General features: G+C 40.2%; 1 protein-coding gene across 2 annotated transcripts in view; it reads right to left on the bottom strand.

The window, feature by feature from the left end:
- Positions 1 to 15,268, bottom strand: part of kdrl (kinase insert domain receptor like) — a 62,497-nt gene extending 47,229 nt beyond the window's left edge. For both annotated transcript variants that reach the window (XM_061686008.1, XM_061686007.1), the window contains exons 1-4: positions 14,759 to 15,268; positions 4,902 to 4,992; positions 3,449 to 3,669; positions 2,182 to 2,309 (exon numbers count right to left, since the gene is read on the bottom strand). In XM_061686008.1, the coding sequence (XP_061541992.1) occupies positions 2,182 to 2,309; positions 3,449 to 3,669; positions 4,902 to 4,992; positions 14,759 to 14,822 (504 nt within the window). In that variant the 5' untranslated portion in view covers positions 14,823 to 15,268. The remainder of the gene's footprint in view (positions 1 to 2,181; positions 2,310 to 3,448; positions 3,670 to 4,901; positions 4,993 to 14,758) is intronic.
- Positions 15,269 to 20,963: the final 5,695 nt, after the last annotated feature.

The raw sequence follows: 20,963 nt of genomic DNA on the forward strand, positions 1-20,963 counted from the left end.
CAAATGGTCAGTCAAGTATGGGCCATGAAGGTCTCAATAGGTTTACAGTTTTGTATGGATTTTTACAGTATACAGGCAAGTCTTAATTTAGTGTGTAGTACCATGTGGTATCACAACATGCACACTTGGAGACTGGGAGAGTTGCAGCGTGATTAAAAGCAAGAAGAAGAGGCACAGAAGGATCCAGTAATAGTCGTTGTAACCACAGACCAGAGAGAATATAGTATGCTTGTGAGTATTGTTCTTATGCTCTGTTTGTATGTGTTGCTGCACCATGTGTGTTAAAGTAGCAGTTTGAAGGTTTAGAATTACTGTATCATCTATGCCAAGGGTGACCAACATGTTGACCTCAGGCACCAGGTAATCCCTAAGAACCACATGTGTAGCTCACGGGCCTGTTCTAAAAATAACTCACCAGTGATTTCCTAGGAAATGATTATATTATATTATATTATATTATATTTATCTGTTTCCTATCTTGTGTGTCGAGGTCATACAGTATTTGGAAAAATTTGTCATGTTTGAGACTACAGCAGAATGGCACATGAACAGAGAGGGCCAATCAGAAGTGTCTGGTTTACAAGCAGGAAGTGACATGAAAAATAAATCCATGCTTTTGCGGCTATTTTTCAAATGCAAGTAAAATTGTAATCATGGTAATTTCCAAGGAACTGTATTTAATTACACATTTTCTCCCAGTTATGTAACAGATTACAATTACGTAGATTTTGAATTTAAATTACGTACCTCTATGCTAGTTTCCGTTAGCACATTATATGTGAAGATTAAGACAGCAGAGACTTTTGTTTGATGAAGCGATATAGTTTGGTTGAACAATTTCGTGTCTACTGACACAATGGTTAACTGTTTTTGTTCTGTTTGGATGTGTTGCTGCTCTGGGTGTGTTAAATTAACAGCTGTTTGAAGATTTATAATTACCACAACTTTAATGCTAATTTCTATTAACCCATCTATAACATTTCACATTATATGTTGGCATTAAAGTAGCTGACGTTAGACAAAATTATATTGGTTGCTTAAATATTTGGGTGTTTAAACATACAATGTTTAATTCTCTTTGTTTTCTGTGTCGGTTTTACAGTAAACTTCAACTGGGCGTGACAATAAACAGCTAAGTTTAAGTGTGTTTTAATAAGTTTTAATGTGTGTAAAGCGTGTAAAGTTTTTTAAATGCTCTCTCTCTATAGTGCAGATTTTCACCTATTGCAGGTTGGTTTGGAACATCACCGCGAGAAATGGAGATTGACAGTTTTATTGAATTTTTTTTTGCAGTTGGTGAATTTTGAAATCATTTACAAAATGTAGCACAGCGCATGATGGACTTGGAAAAAAGGATGTACGTGCTGGCTGTCGCTTGTTCTGATGCCAAAGGTGGGTCTGGGAGAAGAGGCGAGGAACGGGGAAAGAAGGAAGGAAAGGGAGCAGGAAGGAGGAGCACCATTGATTTGCCAATGGCAGGAAGGTCACACCACCGCTATCTGTTCCATCTCAGACAACTTGTTTGTCCACAAGTAGGCACAAAGTCACACAATCGTAAATCAGTGCCACAAATAGCGCTGCGAGTGGCAACTTTACAGCTGAAGGAACTGAGTGGTACCGAGCGCCAACAAGTTCAGAAGTTCACCGGAGGACTTCTCTTCCTGCGGCATCCAAGGAAAATTGTATCAAAAGTTATAGTCCTCAGGGTAGGTTACCTTGTTGTTTCCCTTGACTAAACACGGTGTGTACAGGTTTTGTTCTGTTTTTCCTGAAAGGACTAAATTTAGCCCACGATTCTATTCTGAGAAAACACACTCTTAGAGCACCTTCCTGTTCATACAAGAAGCAGACAGACTGACTCTCTTAGCTTCCCCTGAAGCTTGTTGTATGTTTCTTTAAGACTGATTTTGTGGGAACCACGAAGTGACCAGTAATGGCCATAATGCTGTGGGATTAATAGCTCTTTCGGAGATGAGATTCAAACCTTGTTTGTACATTGAAGCCCTATTGTGATTTCTCGTTTGCGTCCCCGCTATACAGTAATTACATTTACTGTATATATATTGCAGATTTTCACCTCTCATGGGTGGGTCTGGATTGTATTCCCAACGAATGACAGGGAATCTCTCTATACAAATGTGATTTTGTATATATATATTTTTTTTTTGTATGCGACCTTACTTGACTTAGTGTTACAACAGTACTGGGGGACGATGTACGGCAAGGAATCACAAGGATGGTCTCATGTCTGGGAACAAACAGGATGTACGGTGTCTGATCATGGGGCTCCACAAATGGCTGCTCTGGATCTAGGGCGAGAAAAAAAGAGATTTGACAGGTGAGAAAAAAAAAGCTTTGTTTTAGGGATATTTAACCAGGGGTTCAATGTATTATGGAACAAACAGCTGAAAGACTGTGAAAAGGCCATCAGACTAAACAAAGGCACAGGAGGCTGTGTGACTTGTCATCCGGAAGCACATTAAGAGGATTCATTTGTTTAGTCTGCATGCTCCAATATCACAAGAATTTGTTCCTTGCTTATTTGTGCATCAGCCTTTTCATTCAAATCCAAGGAAAACGGTCTGATTTTGAACTGCTCCTTATGTTTCCTTGCACAATCTTCATTAGTAACAATGCTTGAATGCTAACTTGTTTCGTCTTTTGTTTTGAAGGGAGGCTTAGCGAAACAGTAGCTAGAACAGGAAACCACAATCAGCAAACAGGGCTTACTGTGCAATCATGCGCTCCCTCTCACCTATGCGCAGACACACACACAGACACACAAATGCAATCAAAGACACGACTTCATATTGCCATTCTCTCCTAGTTCATATAGCTTTGGCCATACAGTGCATGACGGAAAGCTGTGACTTATAGTACGAAACACAGAAGAAAAAAAAAAAGGCTCAAGCAAAAATCTGAATCTAAATTTTCAGATGCTTGGGCTCATTGGAACGTTTAATAAATTGAAACAATGTGAACACTTCAGAGGGTCATCTTGATCTTAAATCTTCATCTTTAAGTCATTTAAGGGAACCAAAATGAACTTCACTTCACAAGATTTCATGGTGCATATCAGAGCCTTTTTCTTTCCGTCTAAGGTTGTGAAATACACGCTGACCATGGTACACTTTACATCTGTCAAGAAGCACAATTCAACACCGTGAGGCTCTAGACTGGCGTCAGCAGATCCCAATCGCCCTGTGAGAACCTCACACTCCTCTTTCATCGGGGCTCTTGCATGACTTTGACAAAAACAAACGTCCAAACCTCCCAACAAAGAAAACAATTCAAGAAACGATTCTTATCCGTGCCACAGTTTGGGCTTGACTTTCTCATGGTGAAACATTACCTCTGTTTATTTGACTTGTGGAAATAATGCCAGTGTTGAAAAATGAAAAGGCTCCCAAAAGCTGTCATTCACATTCGCTAATTATTTAGGTCTCACCTGTGACATAGACATATGTCGATGCAATGTGGTCTGAGCCTCCCCTGGAGTAACTGCAACTATACGCGCCCGTGTGACTAGCATTCAAGTTTGTGATTGTCAGTTTGCTGCAGTGCGACGCGTGTCTGGAATCACACCGCTGCACCTTCATGCCCTCCCAGGAAATAAGCCGTCGGGAGTCCACCGGCTTTGGAAGTGTCCAGTGCAGCTGCCCGTGCCCCCTGGTAGAGGACACAAAGGATGGTGTGTGTTTAAACACCAGTGGTGGCAAAAAGTACACACACTTTGTATTTTCTGTAAGTACAGATACTTAAAAAAAAATGAAGAAAAAAGACTTAATCCTCAGGGTTAGGGTTACATTGTTTGACTTGAATGCACTTTCAGTTAGTTAGTGGTAAAGTGATTTAAGAGGTTTTTTTCCTTTCTGTAATTATTGCTTCTTTTATTGCATACATTTTTATCAGTTTTTGTCATTAATATAACATACTGTATGGATATTTTTTTCTATTTTAACCCTTCAAAATAAAAACATTTTCACAATGTGCACGGTGTAATACCTCAAAATAACAAAATAAGTTGACTAAAGCGCTTATATCACAAGTTTGCTCTCCCAAGCCAAAGCAAAAATGTTGGCCAAACTATGGCTCGTGTCTGGAAAAACCCGTAAGTTTGGGTCACTTGTATCGCAAGGCAACACTGAAAACAAGAGCAACTCACTGAAAACAAAAAATCATGCATTGTTGGACTCAATGCGATGCAGACGGTCTCTATTTTAAGGAACAGTGTCACAGCTGGCAAGGAACGTTCACGCCTTTTAGTTCAGGATGGCAGCGTTGGCATCTCCCCTCGGGGGATTTTGGCCCCCCGCGGCAGCTTTTTGCTTTATTTGGCGTCATCTGATAAGGTGAACTTTCACATGGGAACATGTTTCTTTCGAACGACGTGCTCGAACTCACACATTCCTTCCACACAGCATCCAGTTTTAACATTCTCATTAAAGGCATCCCAGAGGAACATCAAACATGTCTCGCATACCACGGCCATTGGCTGCAGAATTTTGGGTCAAACAACCTCTAGCCGCTCTCATCCAGTGACAGAAGACAAGAAAATATAGGACAGCTGTCCAAGCATACGGCCTTATAGGGAAGCATTGCATTACAGAGATACTGTATGTGCTCTTGAACATTGCTTGCAGGCCAGCAAAATGATAAAGGCTAAGAGATACGAGCAGTCCCACCAGCCATAAAGACGGATGAATTTTGGACCACTATCAAATGTTCAAGTGTCATTGAAGCTACAGTATTTGCCCTACGGCCTGTCTCTGTCATTTCCTCAGGGCCTTTTTGAAAACAAGTCTAAAATAGGCAATTCTAACATCGTCTGGATACCGAGCACAAATATGGTATTATATAGTGGTACAATTTCAATTTGTTTGGAATCTCTTGGCACTTACCTGCATGTGAGATGAAGAGGATCCCCCCGATGAATAACAATGGGATTCTGAGCGGGCCAAATTTTGGGCCAGCGTTCTTCCGCCAAATGTCCTGCAGAACACACACATAGATACTATGTCATTCGTATTGTTGTTTATTTTGATGTGTTATGGCTTTTGGTACGGCTGGGTGTGAATAGATGGATAAATAGATATGTAGATAGCCAGCTCGCTAGCTAGCTAGCTCGCTTGCTTGCTAGATACATTATGTTGTAAATGGTCCTTTAAGAAACTCTCCGACGTTTTCAGTGACATTATCACCAGCAAGTCTTTCCTCAAGGCTGAAACATTGGATAGTTGCAGAGTAAATATTCACACTTATGTTGCATAATTTTCATCATATGTGGATGGTGTAGTTAGATGTTGTCAATCTTAACATTTCCACTCTGTCGTAGTGAAATATCAATTTATATAAAAACCTTTTAGAAATTGTAAATATATTTGTTAAACAGTGCACAGTCAGCTTTGCAACTGAATCATGTTGCCAAATGAAGGTCCATTCATGAAATGCTAACATTAGTCAAACATATCCACCGTGTAAGCGAGCTCACATTTTGACTTTGCATGTACATTATCTGCTTGCGGTGTGTGCTTGACCAACATTCCTAACAGCACATCATCTACTTAATACAAATAATATGAAGTTCAAAGGAATGCTCAACTTTTTGAGTGAAATGGGGAAGTCTCAAAGCCCGTCTTGCTTCAGAAAGTCCTGTTTCAAAATGCATTTATTAAATGATTTTGGAGGAGATACGGTTATGAGTGATTTGATGTGCTGTGTTTCGTCATCTCCAGTACACTACACATTAGAAGAACAGGAAGAACACACTTTTTTTTTTGTTTTCTTTCTCCTCATGCGTTGAGGTCTCTCACATTTAAAATTTTACTCTGTACTCTGCTTTTTTGATCCTCCCTAAGGTCTATGTGTCACAGACCTCTGTATCAGATTACTTTGTTTTCACAGAGCCTTCCACTTGACAAAACAACTTTATTGAGTCAACTATCAACATGTGAGAGCCTTTAGAGAAAGGCGTTATTCGTAGTCTTGAATCGGAATGAAAAGTTACACAATAGGGCTGACATGCTGACCCATGAGTAAGCTGATAGATGCGCATGCACACATACAGTACACCTGCAGCTACAACAGCAGATGCACATTTGCCTTGAGTTGGACTGTTATTCAGAACAGCTGTCATGCTTAGAACCAGCTGACTGTGCCAAAGCTGGTAGTACAACTCTGCAGTGGTTTCCCTTCAAAATAGTCAAACACCATTGTTTTCTTGTCAAAGGGGACAGAGAGGAAAATAAATGTTTGTGCACTAATAACGGGTGCTTTCATCTGAGGAATGGAAACTATAAATCAAGGTGTCTAATTTTCGCAAACAATGAGAGAATACAGTGGGTACGGAAAGTATTCAGACCGCCCTTAAATTTGTCACTCTTTGTTATATTGCAGCCATTTGCTAAAATCATTTAAGTTCATTTTCTTTCCTCATTAAGGGTCACACAGCACCCATATTGACAGAAAAATTGAATTGTTGAAATTTTTCCAGATTTATTAAAAAAGAATAACTGAAATATCACACAGCCATAAGTATTCAGACTCTTTGCTGTGAAACTCATATATTTAACTCGGGTGCTGTCCATTTCTTCTGATCATCCTTGAGATGGTTCCACACCTTCATTGGAGTCCAGCTGTGTTTGATTATACTGATTGGACTTGATTAGGAAAGCCACACACCTGTCTATATAAGACCTTACAGCTCACAGTGCATGACAGAGCAAATGACAATCATGAGGTCAAAGGAACTGCCTGAAGAGCTCAGCTACAGAATTGTGGCAATGCACAGATCTGGCCATGGTTACAAAAACATTCTGCTGCACTTAAGGTTCCTAAGAGCACAGTGGCCTCCATAATCCTTCAATGGAAGATGTTTGGGATGACCACAACCCTTCCTACAGCTGGCCGTCCGGCCAAACTTAGCAATCAGGGGAGAAGAGCCTTGGTGAGAGAGGTAAAGAAGAACCCAAAGATCACTGTGGCTGAGCACCAGAGATGTAGTCAGGAGATGGGAGAAAGTTCTAGAAAGTCAACCATCACTGCAGCCCCCCACCAGTCGGGGATTTATGGCAGAGTGGCCCGACGGAAGCCTCTGCTCAGTGCAAGTCACATGAAAGCCTGCATGGAGTTTGCTCCAAGATGGTGAGACATAAGATTCTCTGGTCTGATGAGACCAAGATAGAACATTTTGGCCGTAATTCTACGCGTTATGTGTGGAGAAAACCAGGCACTGCTCATCACTTGTCCAACACAGTCCCAACAGTGAAGCATGGTGGTGGCAGCATCATGCTGTTGGGGTGTTTTTCAGCCGCAGGGACAGGATGACTGGTTGCAATCGAAGGAAGATGAATGCGGCCAAGTGCAGGGATATCCTGTACGAAAACCTTCTCCAGAGTGGTCAGGACCTCAGACCGGGCCCAAGGCTCACCTTCCAACAAGACAATGACCCTAAGCACACAACTAAAATAACGAAGGAGTGGCTTCAGAACAACTCCGTGAATGGCCCAGCCAGAGCCCTGACTTAAACCCAATTGAGCATCTCTGGAGAGACCTGAAAATGGCTGCCCAGCAAAATTCACCATCCAACCTGACGGAACTGGAGAGGATCTGCAAGGAGGAATGGCAGAGGATCCCCAAATCCAGGTGTGAAAAAATTGTTGCATCATTCCCAAAAAGACTCATGGCTGTATTAGCTCAAAAGGGTGCTTCTACGAAATACTGAGCAAAGGATCTGTGTGTTATAGCAAACGAAAAATTTTATGGGGGTCTGAATACTTTCCATACCCATTGTACACTTTTCATTAGTTCATAAAACACTGTTGTTGCTTGCTTCTTGTGACAAAGACAAACGTTTTGCCTTATATCTGCATATGCAACAATGGTAGGATATGACAACTTTGTAAGTGCAACTCAAACAAACAATTGGGTCCTGGGAGTAAATATAAAAAAGAACACATCTGGTTCTTGCTTCAAGTAAAATGCAACACATGTAAAGAATGAGACATCTGCTCCCATACGTAACCAAACCGAAAAAGTAACTTGACCTTGAATTGCACTCACTCATTTCATAAAACAGGCCAATTGCCAACCAAACCTCCAGCGTAACTCGCTACAGATGAATGAACCAACAGGGGCCCTTGGGAGTGGGCTAAACGAACGAAAGAAAAACCCCCGCGGTTGCCTCTCAACACCCACCTCCCAAACTCCCAACCTGCACCGCAGTCTGTCAGGCCAACATTGACCTCCACAAGGGTCCAGACACACCTCACCCCTCACCCCCCGCAACAGCTGCGTGCCCCACGTTCCTCCGGCGAACAGCCAGAGAAAATGCCAGAAATGGTGCTTATCGTGTCGGTTCAAAGAGTCCTGAAGCTGGTTCTCATTAGGAGCCATTAGGGAAAAAGACAGGCACGGAACAAATACACAGAAGGGCAGCCAAAGAGAGACGAAAGACCTCTGCTTTACTTTCTGTGGATGGGCTCTTGAGACATTATTCATGACAAAAAGGACAACTCAGATTTAAAAAAAAACTTGGATATTTGTCCTTATATAGCCATAGTAGGTGTCTTCAAGAAAATGGGCAATATCGTTTTCCATCCATTCATCCATTTTCTGCACCGCTTCTCCTCACGCGGGTCGCGGGCGTGCTGGAGCCTATCCCAGCTATCATCGGACAGGAGGCGGGGTACACCCTGAACTGATTGCCAGCCAATCGCAGGGCACATACAAACAAACAACTATTCGCACTCACATTCACACCGACGGACAATTTAGAGTTGTCAATTAACCTACCACGCATGTTTTTGGGATGCGGGAGGAAACCGGAGTGCCCGGAGAAAACCCACGCAGGCATGAGGAGAACATGCAAACTCCACACAAGCGGGGCCGGGGATTGAACCCCGGTCCTCAGAACTGTGAGGCAGACACTCTAACCAGTCGTTCACCGTGCCGCCGGCAATATTGTTTTGATTTATGTAACACTTAATGATGCATTTTCAAAACCATTTAAAATTGTTCAACCAATACTTTAAGCACCGATAGCCTCCAGAGGGCCTATATATTCGTCAATTAGTTTTGGAGCAATAACTAATTGCCCTGGAGACACCCCTTTTTCAACACCAAATTCAATACGCTGCCAGGTCTTGATGTGACATCAGCGACAGAATTGGAGAACAAATTTGCTGCATAGCCGGTGTTGACAAAGGAATGTACGACACTATAAAGTAGCAGTAGTAATCATATTAAAAAATATCGTCGCTGTCGGGCGGAATCCCCCAAAGTCCAAAACTGTTCAGGAAAAAAAAGAAAAAAGACTTCTTGCATGCATATATTGCTATCATATACCGTTGCACACTCACATCAAAATAACACCACCCCAAAATTATTTTTAATCGGTAATTTAATATGCAAAAAAACAAAACAAAACACTAATTTATTACAGTGTCATTGATTAAAATGGTACGAACATGGCGCTGGGTATCGGTATGTGTGTACCCCACTTTACAAAGTTAGGATTTTGGCATCAGGACAAAAATTTGTGTTTTTATTCAATTAAATCCTTTTTGTTCATTACCTTTTCATGGATCTTTTTCGTCACGAGAATGACGAGGGCGACAAAATAAGCAGTTAATTTGTCATGGGTGTTGTCAGCTGAGTTATCTCCAGTAAAAACCACTATTACTATGAGATGACTATCACTGTTAAGGGAAACGGAAAGAATAGAGAATCAAGACTTCCCGTCACTCCTTTACACTGTGTCTCCAATGCCACCGTCAAGGTTAATGGAACAATGCTATGTGATGACGCTTTTGTTTTGGCATGCCACTCATTTCCAGGAGTAGACACAAAAGGGCGGCGATTACGAACAAAAGAGTAAGAGTAATTTGAGTAAAAAAAAGAAAAGAAAAGAAAAAAGGTGACCCTGATGTTAGGAGAAAAACAGTAGCAAATGGCAACGCACATCCTGTGTCGGCCTCACTGACCCTTGGGAAGCATTGCGATATATCAAGTCCGTGTAAAGAAGAAAATAAATAAGTGTTCTAATTTGGAGATACTACAGAAAAATCGACAAATAAATGAGGCTTCAAAATGGAGAAAAATCCTTCTGCTCTAGCCGCTCTCAAACGGTGTGGGTGTGTCCGCTGAATGTGCTGAAACCATGCCCCGCTCAACATTCAACTGTCAATCAAATACCACTTCTACGACCTGCAAAAACGGATGCTAATATGTCTAGCATCTTTGTTAGGCCTCCACATAAGTACATGTTTAAGCCATAAAAATATAACTGCTTAAAGCTTCTGATGGATATATATCCCACCGGGTCATCGCGGTTGTCCACGCCGTGACAATAAGGTGCTCGAAAGTGGCCCTGTCAGCACAAAGGCAAAAGCTGGCTGACTTTTGTGAATTTTTTTTTCTCTTTACAAATCTTTTTATTTAATTTTTTTTACTATTACTATTTACATTTATCCCCCATTATCAATGAAAAAGACAAAATTATGTTGACTTTTAAAAAAGATTGTCCCTCATTCTGGCTCATCTCCCTTCTCTTCTTGACATGCGTGCACCCATGACAGGCAACGAGGCGCTCTAAGCCAGCCACGCCAGCCTGAAGTCCCAGTCCAAATACTGCCTGTCATGCCTGACTTAAAAAAAACGTTTCCCTTTATCGCTATTCCGCCCTTCTCTATGTGATGTGCATGCACTCTTTGCCAACAATGAGGTGCTCTAAAGTGGCCATGCTAGCGGTCTTTCCAAAGGGAGGATGCATTTTCTAAGTGTCTGTATAGCTATCCAGCTAATTGCACGTTCCAATTGCGCCAGATAACCACTGATGCAAATGAAGGCGCTCTAGTTCTTGTATAGTGGGGGAGTGGCGACTCATGCTAGATGCCCAAATGCATTGCTTGGCGCCATTTTAGTCACATCCCCAAAAATCAGGGAATTGTGAAAAACAGTTTGTCTCCACAAGTGAGTACTACTCAGTCTTTGCACGTTTTCAGAAATTATCTTAAAACATGTAAGGCTCTATTTTCGTGAACAGCATAAATCCTGTGCGGCTGGCGGTGCTTCTCTGCGCCAGAAGCGGATTAGACTGGTGTTGATGAGCCCAGGCAGGCGGATCTGAGAGTGGGCAGGCTGCACCGCTGTGGGAGTGTTAACAGCTGACTTAAGTCACAGCCAATCAAAGAAGCTCCTCTCATCCCCTTTAAATACAGCGCGCTTGTGGCTTCCACCGTCCCCACCCCAACACACAATGTAAGCGGGTACCCATATTAAATACAGAATGAGCTGGTGATAACCGCTGACAACTTAAATATGTCCGAGCCTCGATCCTATTCGCCAAAATCACGATAGTCCAGCAGTCTACCCTTCGCCAGAAGTGAGACGTGGTCTGAGCAGGCGTAAGTTTAGATCGACTGTCTGCCACCAAATTGTCATTCTGCCAGGCGCGTGTCCAAGGACACTCTCTCTCCTGTGCCCAAATGCCTAGTTTGGCGCAAACCGGTCTGCTAAATTGGCAAATATGCGCAGCGAGTCTTGGGCTTCCATGAAAATCAGAGGTGCTGTCTATGAAAATTGAGCCCATATAATGTATTTCAAAATAAATCTCTGAGTGCACTTTACAGGATTTTCAACATAAAAGTTCAATCATAATGGTTTAAGAAGGTGTGTCTGTGTTTGATTCTCTGTATCCTCCATTAAAAAAAGAAACGAGAGTTTGTTAAAACAAAAAATCACAAAGCCTGACAAAGCAAGGAGCTTTTTCGACTTGGCGTTGCAGCGGTTTCTCAAAGAAATCTTGTGCCAAGTTACTTTTGGATGCAGAGTCTCAAGACAAGCAGTAAGAAAATAAGAGGTCAATACTCAAGTTTGAGCCCTGGACACCACTTTAGATCACCTGCCAGACTGCTCAATCTGTGCATGTGCTGGAGTTTTCCTTCTTATTCCTCTGAAATGCTCTCACTTTGCCAGCAGCAAGGTTAAGACAACAAGTAGAATTATTAGCTAGAAACTAGTCTTCAGAGATTTGGAAGCAAAAAAAAAAAAAAAAAAAGAAAGAAGAAACATCTGGGGGTCGTGAACGATGTCCCAAATAAATTAAATTATACAAAGCCAACAAATAGGAATCTGTCGGATGACGCTTTTAAAAGCTAAACCTAAAGGATTCATCGTCCATCGTACATAATCACGACTCCCAGCCACACAGACGCTCATTGAAATTGAAATCTCTTGCACGATATACAAAGAATACATTGCAGGCTCATTATGGAGCAGACGCCTCAATCATCCCATAAGAAGAGAGGCACAAAGCAATTTGCATAGTTAACCACCACAGTTGCAATGAAATTGACTTCATCTTGCACCTCCTGGCACACTTCCCATCCCTGGAGAGTCTATGAGTATGTTTTTTGTAATATTTGCCTGTGAGCAATGAGCCTCGACTGGACTTGGATGACCTCTTATTACTCCCATTTTCCACTCCAACATCTCAAGTGTCTGAGGACTGAATCAAAAAGACTCCTAAACAAGCCAGACACAACATAAAAGCCAGCTTCTCACATTACTATAGCAAATATTTGAGGGATAAACTTCTGTCTACGACAGATTTTTCAGCCATTGTTTTTTTTTATGTGTTTTTAACAGTGTGCAGGAAAGCTGAAATTTAGATTTGCGTGCCTTCAGTGTGATACCATGTTATGCCTACTGGATGTACTAAATGAATCGTAATTTAGATTTGTGAGACTGTCTATGGTGTTTCACATTATATGTTAGCATTAAACTAACAGACTTCTGTGGTTTGGTTGAACATTTTGGTACTCAAAACTATGTGTCAGTTTACAAATTTTCTTTCATTTAAATTTTGTTTTTAAATATTAATTTTCATTCTAAGATCGTGTATTTTTTAATGAGAAAATTTGTGATATCTTATCATTTAATTTTGTGTATTTCTCTTTTTAAAATAATATAGCCAATATATTCAACTTAAAAGTTAGTTAAAAGTAGGGTGATAATGTTTTGTAACATTCTTTTTATTTTTACAATTTTAATAATAATGTGACAACATTGAATTTGTTATTTTAAATTAAAAAAATATTTTCATTTTTTAAAGAAATAAAAATGGCCAATTTCATGTAATATAAAAAAAGTCAAATAAAAATTAGGGACATAACATCATGTAACATTCTATTTTTGTAACAATTTTAAATAAATATAACCTGTCAAAAATGTTTATTGGTTTTTAAAAATATTTCTTAAATATTGTGTGATATCATGTAATGTACTTTATTTTTTTAAACACATTTTTAGTTTTAATTTAACTTTTCCCCCAGGCCAAATTTGGACACCCCCCGGTCTAATCCAACCAAAATATAAGGACAGATCAACATCACTTAAAATCTATTAAATCGGCTTGAGACAGCTTGCCGCTCCTTTACTAATTGCTCTAACAGTCAGTGGCTCCTCCTGTGCAACAACAAAGCTCTTCCCTCCCTGCCTTTGTCAGTTTTGGCTTATGAGCAGCACAAGTACATGCAGGATGAATTCTTAGCTCAGGTAGCAAGTTGCATATCTGTGACCTTCCCTATGGTCTGCCTGCCTCCAGCTCCAACGTCCGCTTCCTCCTTGTGTCTTTCCCACGCCTTTGTGTTTGGACAGTGAAGGAAATGTACTCCAAACAACACCGTAGACAACAGTGTGTGATGCAAAGTGTGAGCAGGGACACGGTTTCCTTTGTTTGGATGTGCTGTTTATGTGGAAACGCCATGTGTGTATATCAGTGGGCCCAAAAGTGGAAGGAGACCCACCTTTTTACACTCTGTGTTATGGCATGTCCAAAGAGACAATGACATGGAGTGGGACCATGGAGAAGAAGCATACTGTACGTTATCTTGTGTTTAATCCTCCTGGAAACAATAGCTGGAACAAACGTGTTCCCTTTGTGTGGAATGTGCTGATTTGAAATGTCACCAAAAGAACAAGTGGGGGCAACAATCAATCAATACTGCACTAACACAAATGGTCCTACATGAAAAGATTACACATAGCTGACTGTCACAATGCATTGAATTAATCAGCACACAATTAGAATGGGACAGGGCTACCTCTAGTGGATTGGGAAAGAAATGAAAAGCCAAGTGACTCATGGTGGACTTCGAGCAGTGTGTAGTTTGCTTTGAAATGGAAAGATCATTTGAATTGTAACACAAAAATTGTAGGTGATCGAAATAAATGTAGTGATATACACCTATGATGAAAAAAATAAAAAATAAAATTAAGAGACCATTGCAAGATTAAACAATTAAAAGAAAAATAAGAGGACTGTGCTCATCATACACGATCACAGACTTTAGGTTAAAGAAAATGACAAACGTTTCAGTTTCTTTGCATGTCGATGACAATTTGTTGGCATAAATAGATTATTTTGCAGTGGTTTCTCACCCCCCCCCCCCTCCCCCCCCTCCCCACACACGTCTGTACACTCTCCCAAGAAAATAAAGGCTCTACATAGTCGGCTACCCAAATGGTTACTTTGGCTTGTACGCATAGGGAACTGCTTTTGGGTACTCTTTAGCACTTTAACCACCAAGAAATGCGTGCCAAAAAGCCTTTCAAGCCAAAGAAATATTTGGTCACTCTGTAGAACATTTATCGTTAAAAGTGCATGTGGAATTAGGGGTTCGGACAATTGCTAAAGATGGTGTAAATTAATTGAAAACTCTTCAGCACTTCAGATTAATAATGAATGGCCTCTTACCACTTATGAGGGACGAACAATACAAGATGATTGCCAACTTGACACAGGCACACAGCACCATCATCCTTTTTAAAAGCTTCAAAACAAAAAGTTTTCATGAAGCCCCCGCCCCCCTCAAAAAAAAAAAAAAAGCAATAGTCCCTGGTGGTGGTTAGGTTTCAAATTCCGTATGCGTGACAAAGGTTCGCTCAATGGAGAGGTTTTAATGAAGAAAAGCGCCAAAGAAGCCTCAGGTGGATGTGCGTCAGGGAGCCGCGGTTCTCCCCGCTGCCGTGACGCATTCGGCGGGGGAGCTCTCCTCCCTGACTCCTCTGGTTCCGTATCCTCGGGGCAGGTGCTCGGTGCTCCCTCCCGGGACGAGCAGACAGATAAATTCAAGAGAGGGTGGGAGGTATAATGACAGATTTCTTTTTTCTTTTCTTTTTTGTACAGTATGTGACGCGCAAAAAAACAAACAAAAAAACTCCCCCAAAAAACCAGCCAAGATGAACCAGGGACGACCTCCCAGTGCCTGTGTGCACACTGAGCAGCCCGCGCGTCAGGCACCTTTTATGGGGGGGGGGACGGAGGAAGCGCGCAACGTCACTGGAGGGGGACATTCCTCTCGCGCTTTACACACAAGCAAGATCACTGGGGAGGTGATGGAGATGTAAGCGAATCCTGTTTTGGCAGCCTCTGCCGGGGAATATGGTGACGAACTGGATGAAAATAGACTAACTTTAAAGACCATGTAAAGTCAATTCAGAGATCCATCCATCCATCCATTTACTGAGCCGCTATTCCTTATTAGGGTCGCGGGAGTGCTGGAGCCTATCCCAGCTATCATCGAGCAGGAGGCGGGGTACACCCTGAACTGGTTGCCAGCCAATCGCATGGCACATATAAACAACCAACCATTCGCACTCACATTCACACCTACGGGCAATTTAGAGTCTTCAATTAACCTACCATGCATGTTTTTGGGATTTGGGAGGAAACCGGAGTGCCCGGAGAAAACCCACGCAGGCACGGGGAGAACATGCAAACTCCACACAGGCAGGATTGTTAAAAACACTCTTCTTTGTCATGGGTCAAATTGAGAAGCCATACTTATTTTCACTTTATAAAACTTTAAGCCAAACAGTGGAGTCATTTGGAATCCATCAAAATTACGTGCAAAAATCCCTCATTCTCATTTTCTATTTGTACTCCCTACATTTACTTTCTACTCCGTCAAAATAGGCTAGCTACTTTTTCAACCTTTTGCGTATTTAAGAAGTTAATAACAGAGAGAAGCTATTTTGTATGCAAAAATTGTGCAAGTTGTATATTGTTGACAGTAAAATTTATTTCTTACTTTTGTACATTTCAGAGTTTTTACTTTTTTTTTAATTTATACTTTAAACTAGAGTATTAGTAGTAATTGGAATATGGTATATCACACCCTTTCTGGATGAGATAAAATAAATTAAAAATACTCTTTTTATCTTTTTTTTGTTTTTTTTCATTTTGTTTTTGAGTTTTAGGGAGGGTGGAGATCAGTCACCACCCTCACACGCTAAGTAATAAAACTTGTATGCTGCAAGACATAAAAAATGCATTTTGTTTCTGTACTGGTTTTTACCTGTTTTGGCATAAACCACATAATATAAACATGCAGACAACAACAACAACTTTTTACTTTTAGCAGAGTTAAGTCAACTTAAGTAGAATGTGAGTACTTTTGCCACCTCTCAGTATACTGTCTGCGATTCCACCTAAACTGGTTTATGTCCATCAAATAAAAACAAATATTACACATCGGGTCTTTCAACAGCAAGCCAGTGAGTTTCTTCAGTTTCAAATTGATGTATAAGATGTTTTGTTTATTGCTTTACTTCTGCTAAGGAGGATTGTCACATCTTTGTTTGCTGGTAGAAAGAAGATTCAGCTAAAATAATTTAAGCACAAAATTGCGGCGTGGCGGTGTTTTGATGCCGGGACCAGAATACACGTTTTTCGCTATTATTTTCATTTCAGATTTGAAAAAAACAGCCCAGTTGAACTAATTTATTTTTTATTGGTAATCCTTTATTTACATCTCACAGTGGAAACATGTTCCCTAGTGTTCATATGATAAGAAACATTTTTGAATTTTGAATCTCCCTTCATTTTGTAAGCTTGTTAGGGACCTTTGTGCGCCGTTCTCTGATAAAATCCAACCTATGCTAGTGAGATTAAAGGTGTCTTGCCTTGTTTTAAGAGAAAAATCAATATCAATTATCTGCCTCACTGTTCTACGGAAATATTTGCAGTTTTATTTTTAACTTGGGAAACAGGACATGGCGCTTTTCATATCAATGTAAATAATCTCCCTTTGTCCAGCACTACCACACAGAGTGTGGATGTGCTGCAGACAGTTTTCTTTTATTACATGGGTGCGGGGAGGTCACAGTAGCATGCAGGCACTGTAAATAAGAACATCCTGCCCTCACCTTTCCGCCCAAATCTGGACTCCGCATCCCTGTAGCAGAAAAAACAAATACAAACAAATTAAAATACAGTAAGTACAACTTAAATTGTGTTGACTCACACGGGATAATTACTCACATCACATTACTCACATTTAAAGATTAAAGAAAAAAAAACATAAATAAACATGCTATGAAATTCTTACTTGCATGCTTCCCTTCACTTGAATGTATTTATTTGAAATTGTATAACCAGGAAAGCTTCATTGAGATGAAAAATCTCCTTTACAAGAGTGTCCTGATCTAGGACAAAAAAGTAGTCATGGAACACAAACATAACAAACAATACATTTCTCAGTGTGATATAATCACGAAGGTAAGAGGGAAGTAGCTTAACAATTGCTTTATGATTGTCGGCCAACACCTTGTTCTGAGCAGATTAGGGAGGAAAAAAGTCAAGACTCAAGTACAGTAACAAAGTATTTGTACTTTGCTCACAACCATTGAGTACACCAGTGGAATTTCATTTGTTATTTTTTAATGAGAAAAGTAGCACTCTATAATTTTGTACTTTATAAAAACATAGTGTAATGACAAAATTAAATAGAATGTAAAGAATTTTTTGTTTGTTCTTGCTATATATATTTTTTTTTGCTTCAATTCAATGGACATTGTGCTGCTCCTTCTGGTGTGTGCGCCTTGGCCACCTGAGGGCAGTATAATTCAGACAAAGACACACACGAAGAAGAGTTAAACAATTCACTCATTAAGCTGCAGTTTAATTGTTGACTTTTCGTAAAGCATATGCGTGTGAGTACAGTGGTGTCTTGAGATATGAGTTTAATTCATTCTGTGCTCACGCCTGTATCACAAAACACTCATCTATCCATTAATTCTCTGTACCGCTTACTGGGAGGAAAAATCATTCCTAACACACCCCATACTAAATGATAATTGCTCAGGATAATCTTTATAGACATCCGACAATCTGGCCTTTGATGACTGATGGGGAAAAAAAAGGAAAATTGTCATGTACATAGTAAAAAAGAAGAAACAGAACTACCAAAAACATGCACACATTTTCTTTTTAAATTTGACAGATAGACAAGGCCATTTGTAGATTAAGTTAAGAAACATATGTGATAAATTGACAATCAGTTTTGTGGAACTAATTAATCGATTGCAGAAAAAAAAGCAACAAAATGAATACAACTAACATAAATGATCATTGACATGCTGATGTTGTGAGTGCCCGATAAACTGTATTAAACAGCAGAATGAGCCGGGAATGTAAATGTATGATCCTGATTTAAAAGAATATACTGTACATTAAAAAGAAATGATTGAGGACACTGCTCGTGCGGCCTCACAATCCCAAATGATAAATCTCCTCACAAACAATTGGTAGAAGTTGCTTGCCGAGATGGGAGGATTTCTAAAGTATTTTATTTTGGATTATTCCGGTGTTCCAAACAGATGCTGAAGGATGAACGGGTCCAATGCAACCAGTAGATTTATGGCTGTTATGTTACCACTGTCTGAAGTAATAGCAGTAAATAGTCATTCATATTTTAATTACCCTCCAGTTTGAGATGGAAGATTTGAAGATTCATGATCACCAAAGTACAATCATTATCATGTATGTAAATATTTGAATGAAAAACCTTTAGGCTGTAAATATAAAGCAATTAAATGAAAAACAGTCAATGGCAGTAACTGAGCATGCCTTCTTACACCGCTTGGCCAAGACAGTTCTACACAGCGGTCATCGAATCAGTCCTGTGTTCTTCCATCACAGTCTGGTTTGGTGCTACGACAAAAAAGGACAAACTCCGACTGCAACGGACAATCAAAACTGCTGAAAGGATTGTCGGTACCCCCCTACCCACCATTGAGGACTTGCACGCTGCCAGAACTAAGACAAGGGCGTGCAAAATCCTCTCGGACCCGCCGCACCCCGGTCACCAGCTCTTCCAGCTCCTTCCCTCAGGTAAGCGCTACCGTTCAATGCAAACTAGAACTAGTAGACATTCCCACAGCTTCTTCCCTCTTGCGATCAACTTCTTAAACACCTGACCAACAATTCCATTACAACATGCTGGCAATTTTTTGACTTGAGTTCGTTGTCACATTTCTGTGGGGCCAATTATGTATTACTCGTGGACTCACTGTAGTTGTCTCGCCATGCTGCACTATTTGCATATACTGGCCACTCATGCCAGAGTAGCATCTGCTCCATTTGCACACTGATTGAGGAGTATCTGTAACATTTGCACAACCAACATTGTCCCAGATGATCGCACTACCCGTCACTTTAAACCGCATACACTCCTTGAAGTCTCAGCGCCCTTTGCACATTGGTCATTGCACCGGACTATTGCAATATTCGTCATTCGAACTGCTCTAAGTGCTAGAGGACTCTTCATCTTTTTGCACAATTGTCAAAAAAAAAAAATATGTACCGGCATAACCAAATAACTAGCAACCCTTTACTGCTCAGTGACTGTTTTTTTTTTGTTGTCAATGTCTTTCTGTCTCCAAAGTGTTCTGTAAATTGACTGTCTGTTGTCGTACTAGAGCGGCTCCAACTACCGGAGACAAATTCCTTGTGTGTTTTTTGGACATACTTGGCAAATAAAGATGATTCTGATTCTGATTCTGAAATAGATCACTGCACACCATTCGTAACTTAATTGGAAATGTCATATGTCGGGTAATTTAATGAGATAAAGTCAAAGACTTTCATATGTACACAAAAGGTCTATTTCTCTCAAATATTGCACTTCTCCTTTGCCGAGAAAATTCATCCACCTCACAGGTGTGGCATATCATGATGTAAGATGGGAAAATGGGAGCAAAACCAAACCAAAAGTGTTGTGTTTGTCTTTTAGTTCAGTACATTAAATGCAGTGCTGGTGAAGAAACTCTGGTCTATATGTTGTGGCACTGTAACAAAATCAATGATATTTGGTTGGGCATAACAAAGCAAATAATGATTAGCACTGATACAGTACAGCCGATTCCACTCACACCACAAACATGAATACTGGGAAATTTGCAAAACTTCAGTGTCTCTTCGAAAGGTAAAAATATCATTTTCTCCTTATAGAGGGTCACAAAGAAGGTTATCATGAATAACTGTGTTGCTGTGAAGACTTATTACTTACTGGTGCTTATTACGTAATAACATGAAAGCTAGTGATTTTGTCTTAATTCTGACAGTGCTTTTTATTTGTATTTTCTCTGTGTGTTTCAAAGACTGTTACCTCTGCTGTAGAATGAATATACTGATATGCAAATTAGAAAATGTTATGAAACAGTGTTACTTTTTGGAGGGGTTGGAAAGAGGGTTGGGGTTTGTTATGGATTTGCGGGTGTTAGAAGACTATGGTTAATTCGTGTTGTACATGTTTTTGTTCTTTTGCTTGTACCTTGTGAGTCAACAATAACAATACAAAAAACAATAGTTCTCTCTTTACATCAACAGTAATGTGAAATGTAGCTGTGTAGAAAGAAACATTGTGGGCCCATTGTCCTGCATGAAAAGCAGTTCCATCTTCAAGAGCCTTTTTTTTTTTTTAAATAATATTGAGATTACAAATTGTTTTTTTTCCACACAGTATCCATCTGAAAAAAAAAGTATTGTAAACCATTTCATTTTACAGCTGTATCCTATTAACACTACCAAGTTAGGTTGACAGGAAGACCATATTTGAAGCTATTTTGTAGTTATTTTCCCTACATGACTGGATAAAAAAAGTATAATATATAATAGC

This window comes from Phycodurus eques, chromosome 9, assembly GCF_024500275.1.
Source record: "Phycodurus eques isolate BA_2022a chromosome 9, UOR_Pequ_1.1, whole genome shotgun sequence".
Taxonomy (NCBI): Eukaryota; Metazoa; Chordata; class Actinopteri; order Syngnathiformes; family Syngnathidae; genus Phycodurus; species Phycodurus eques.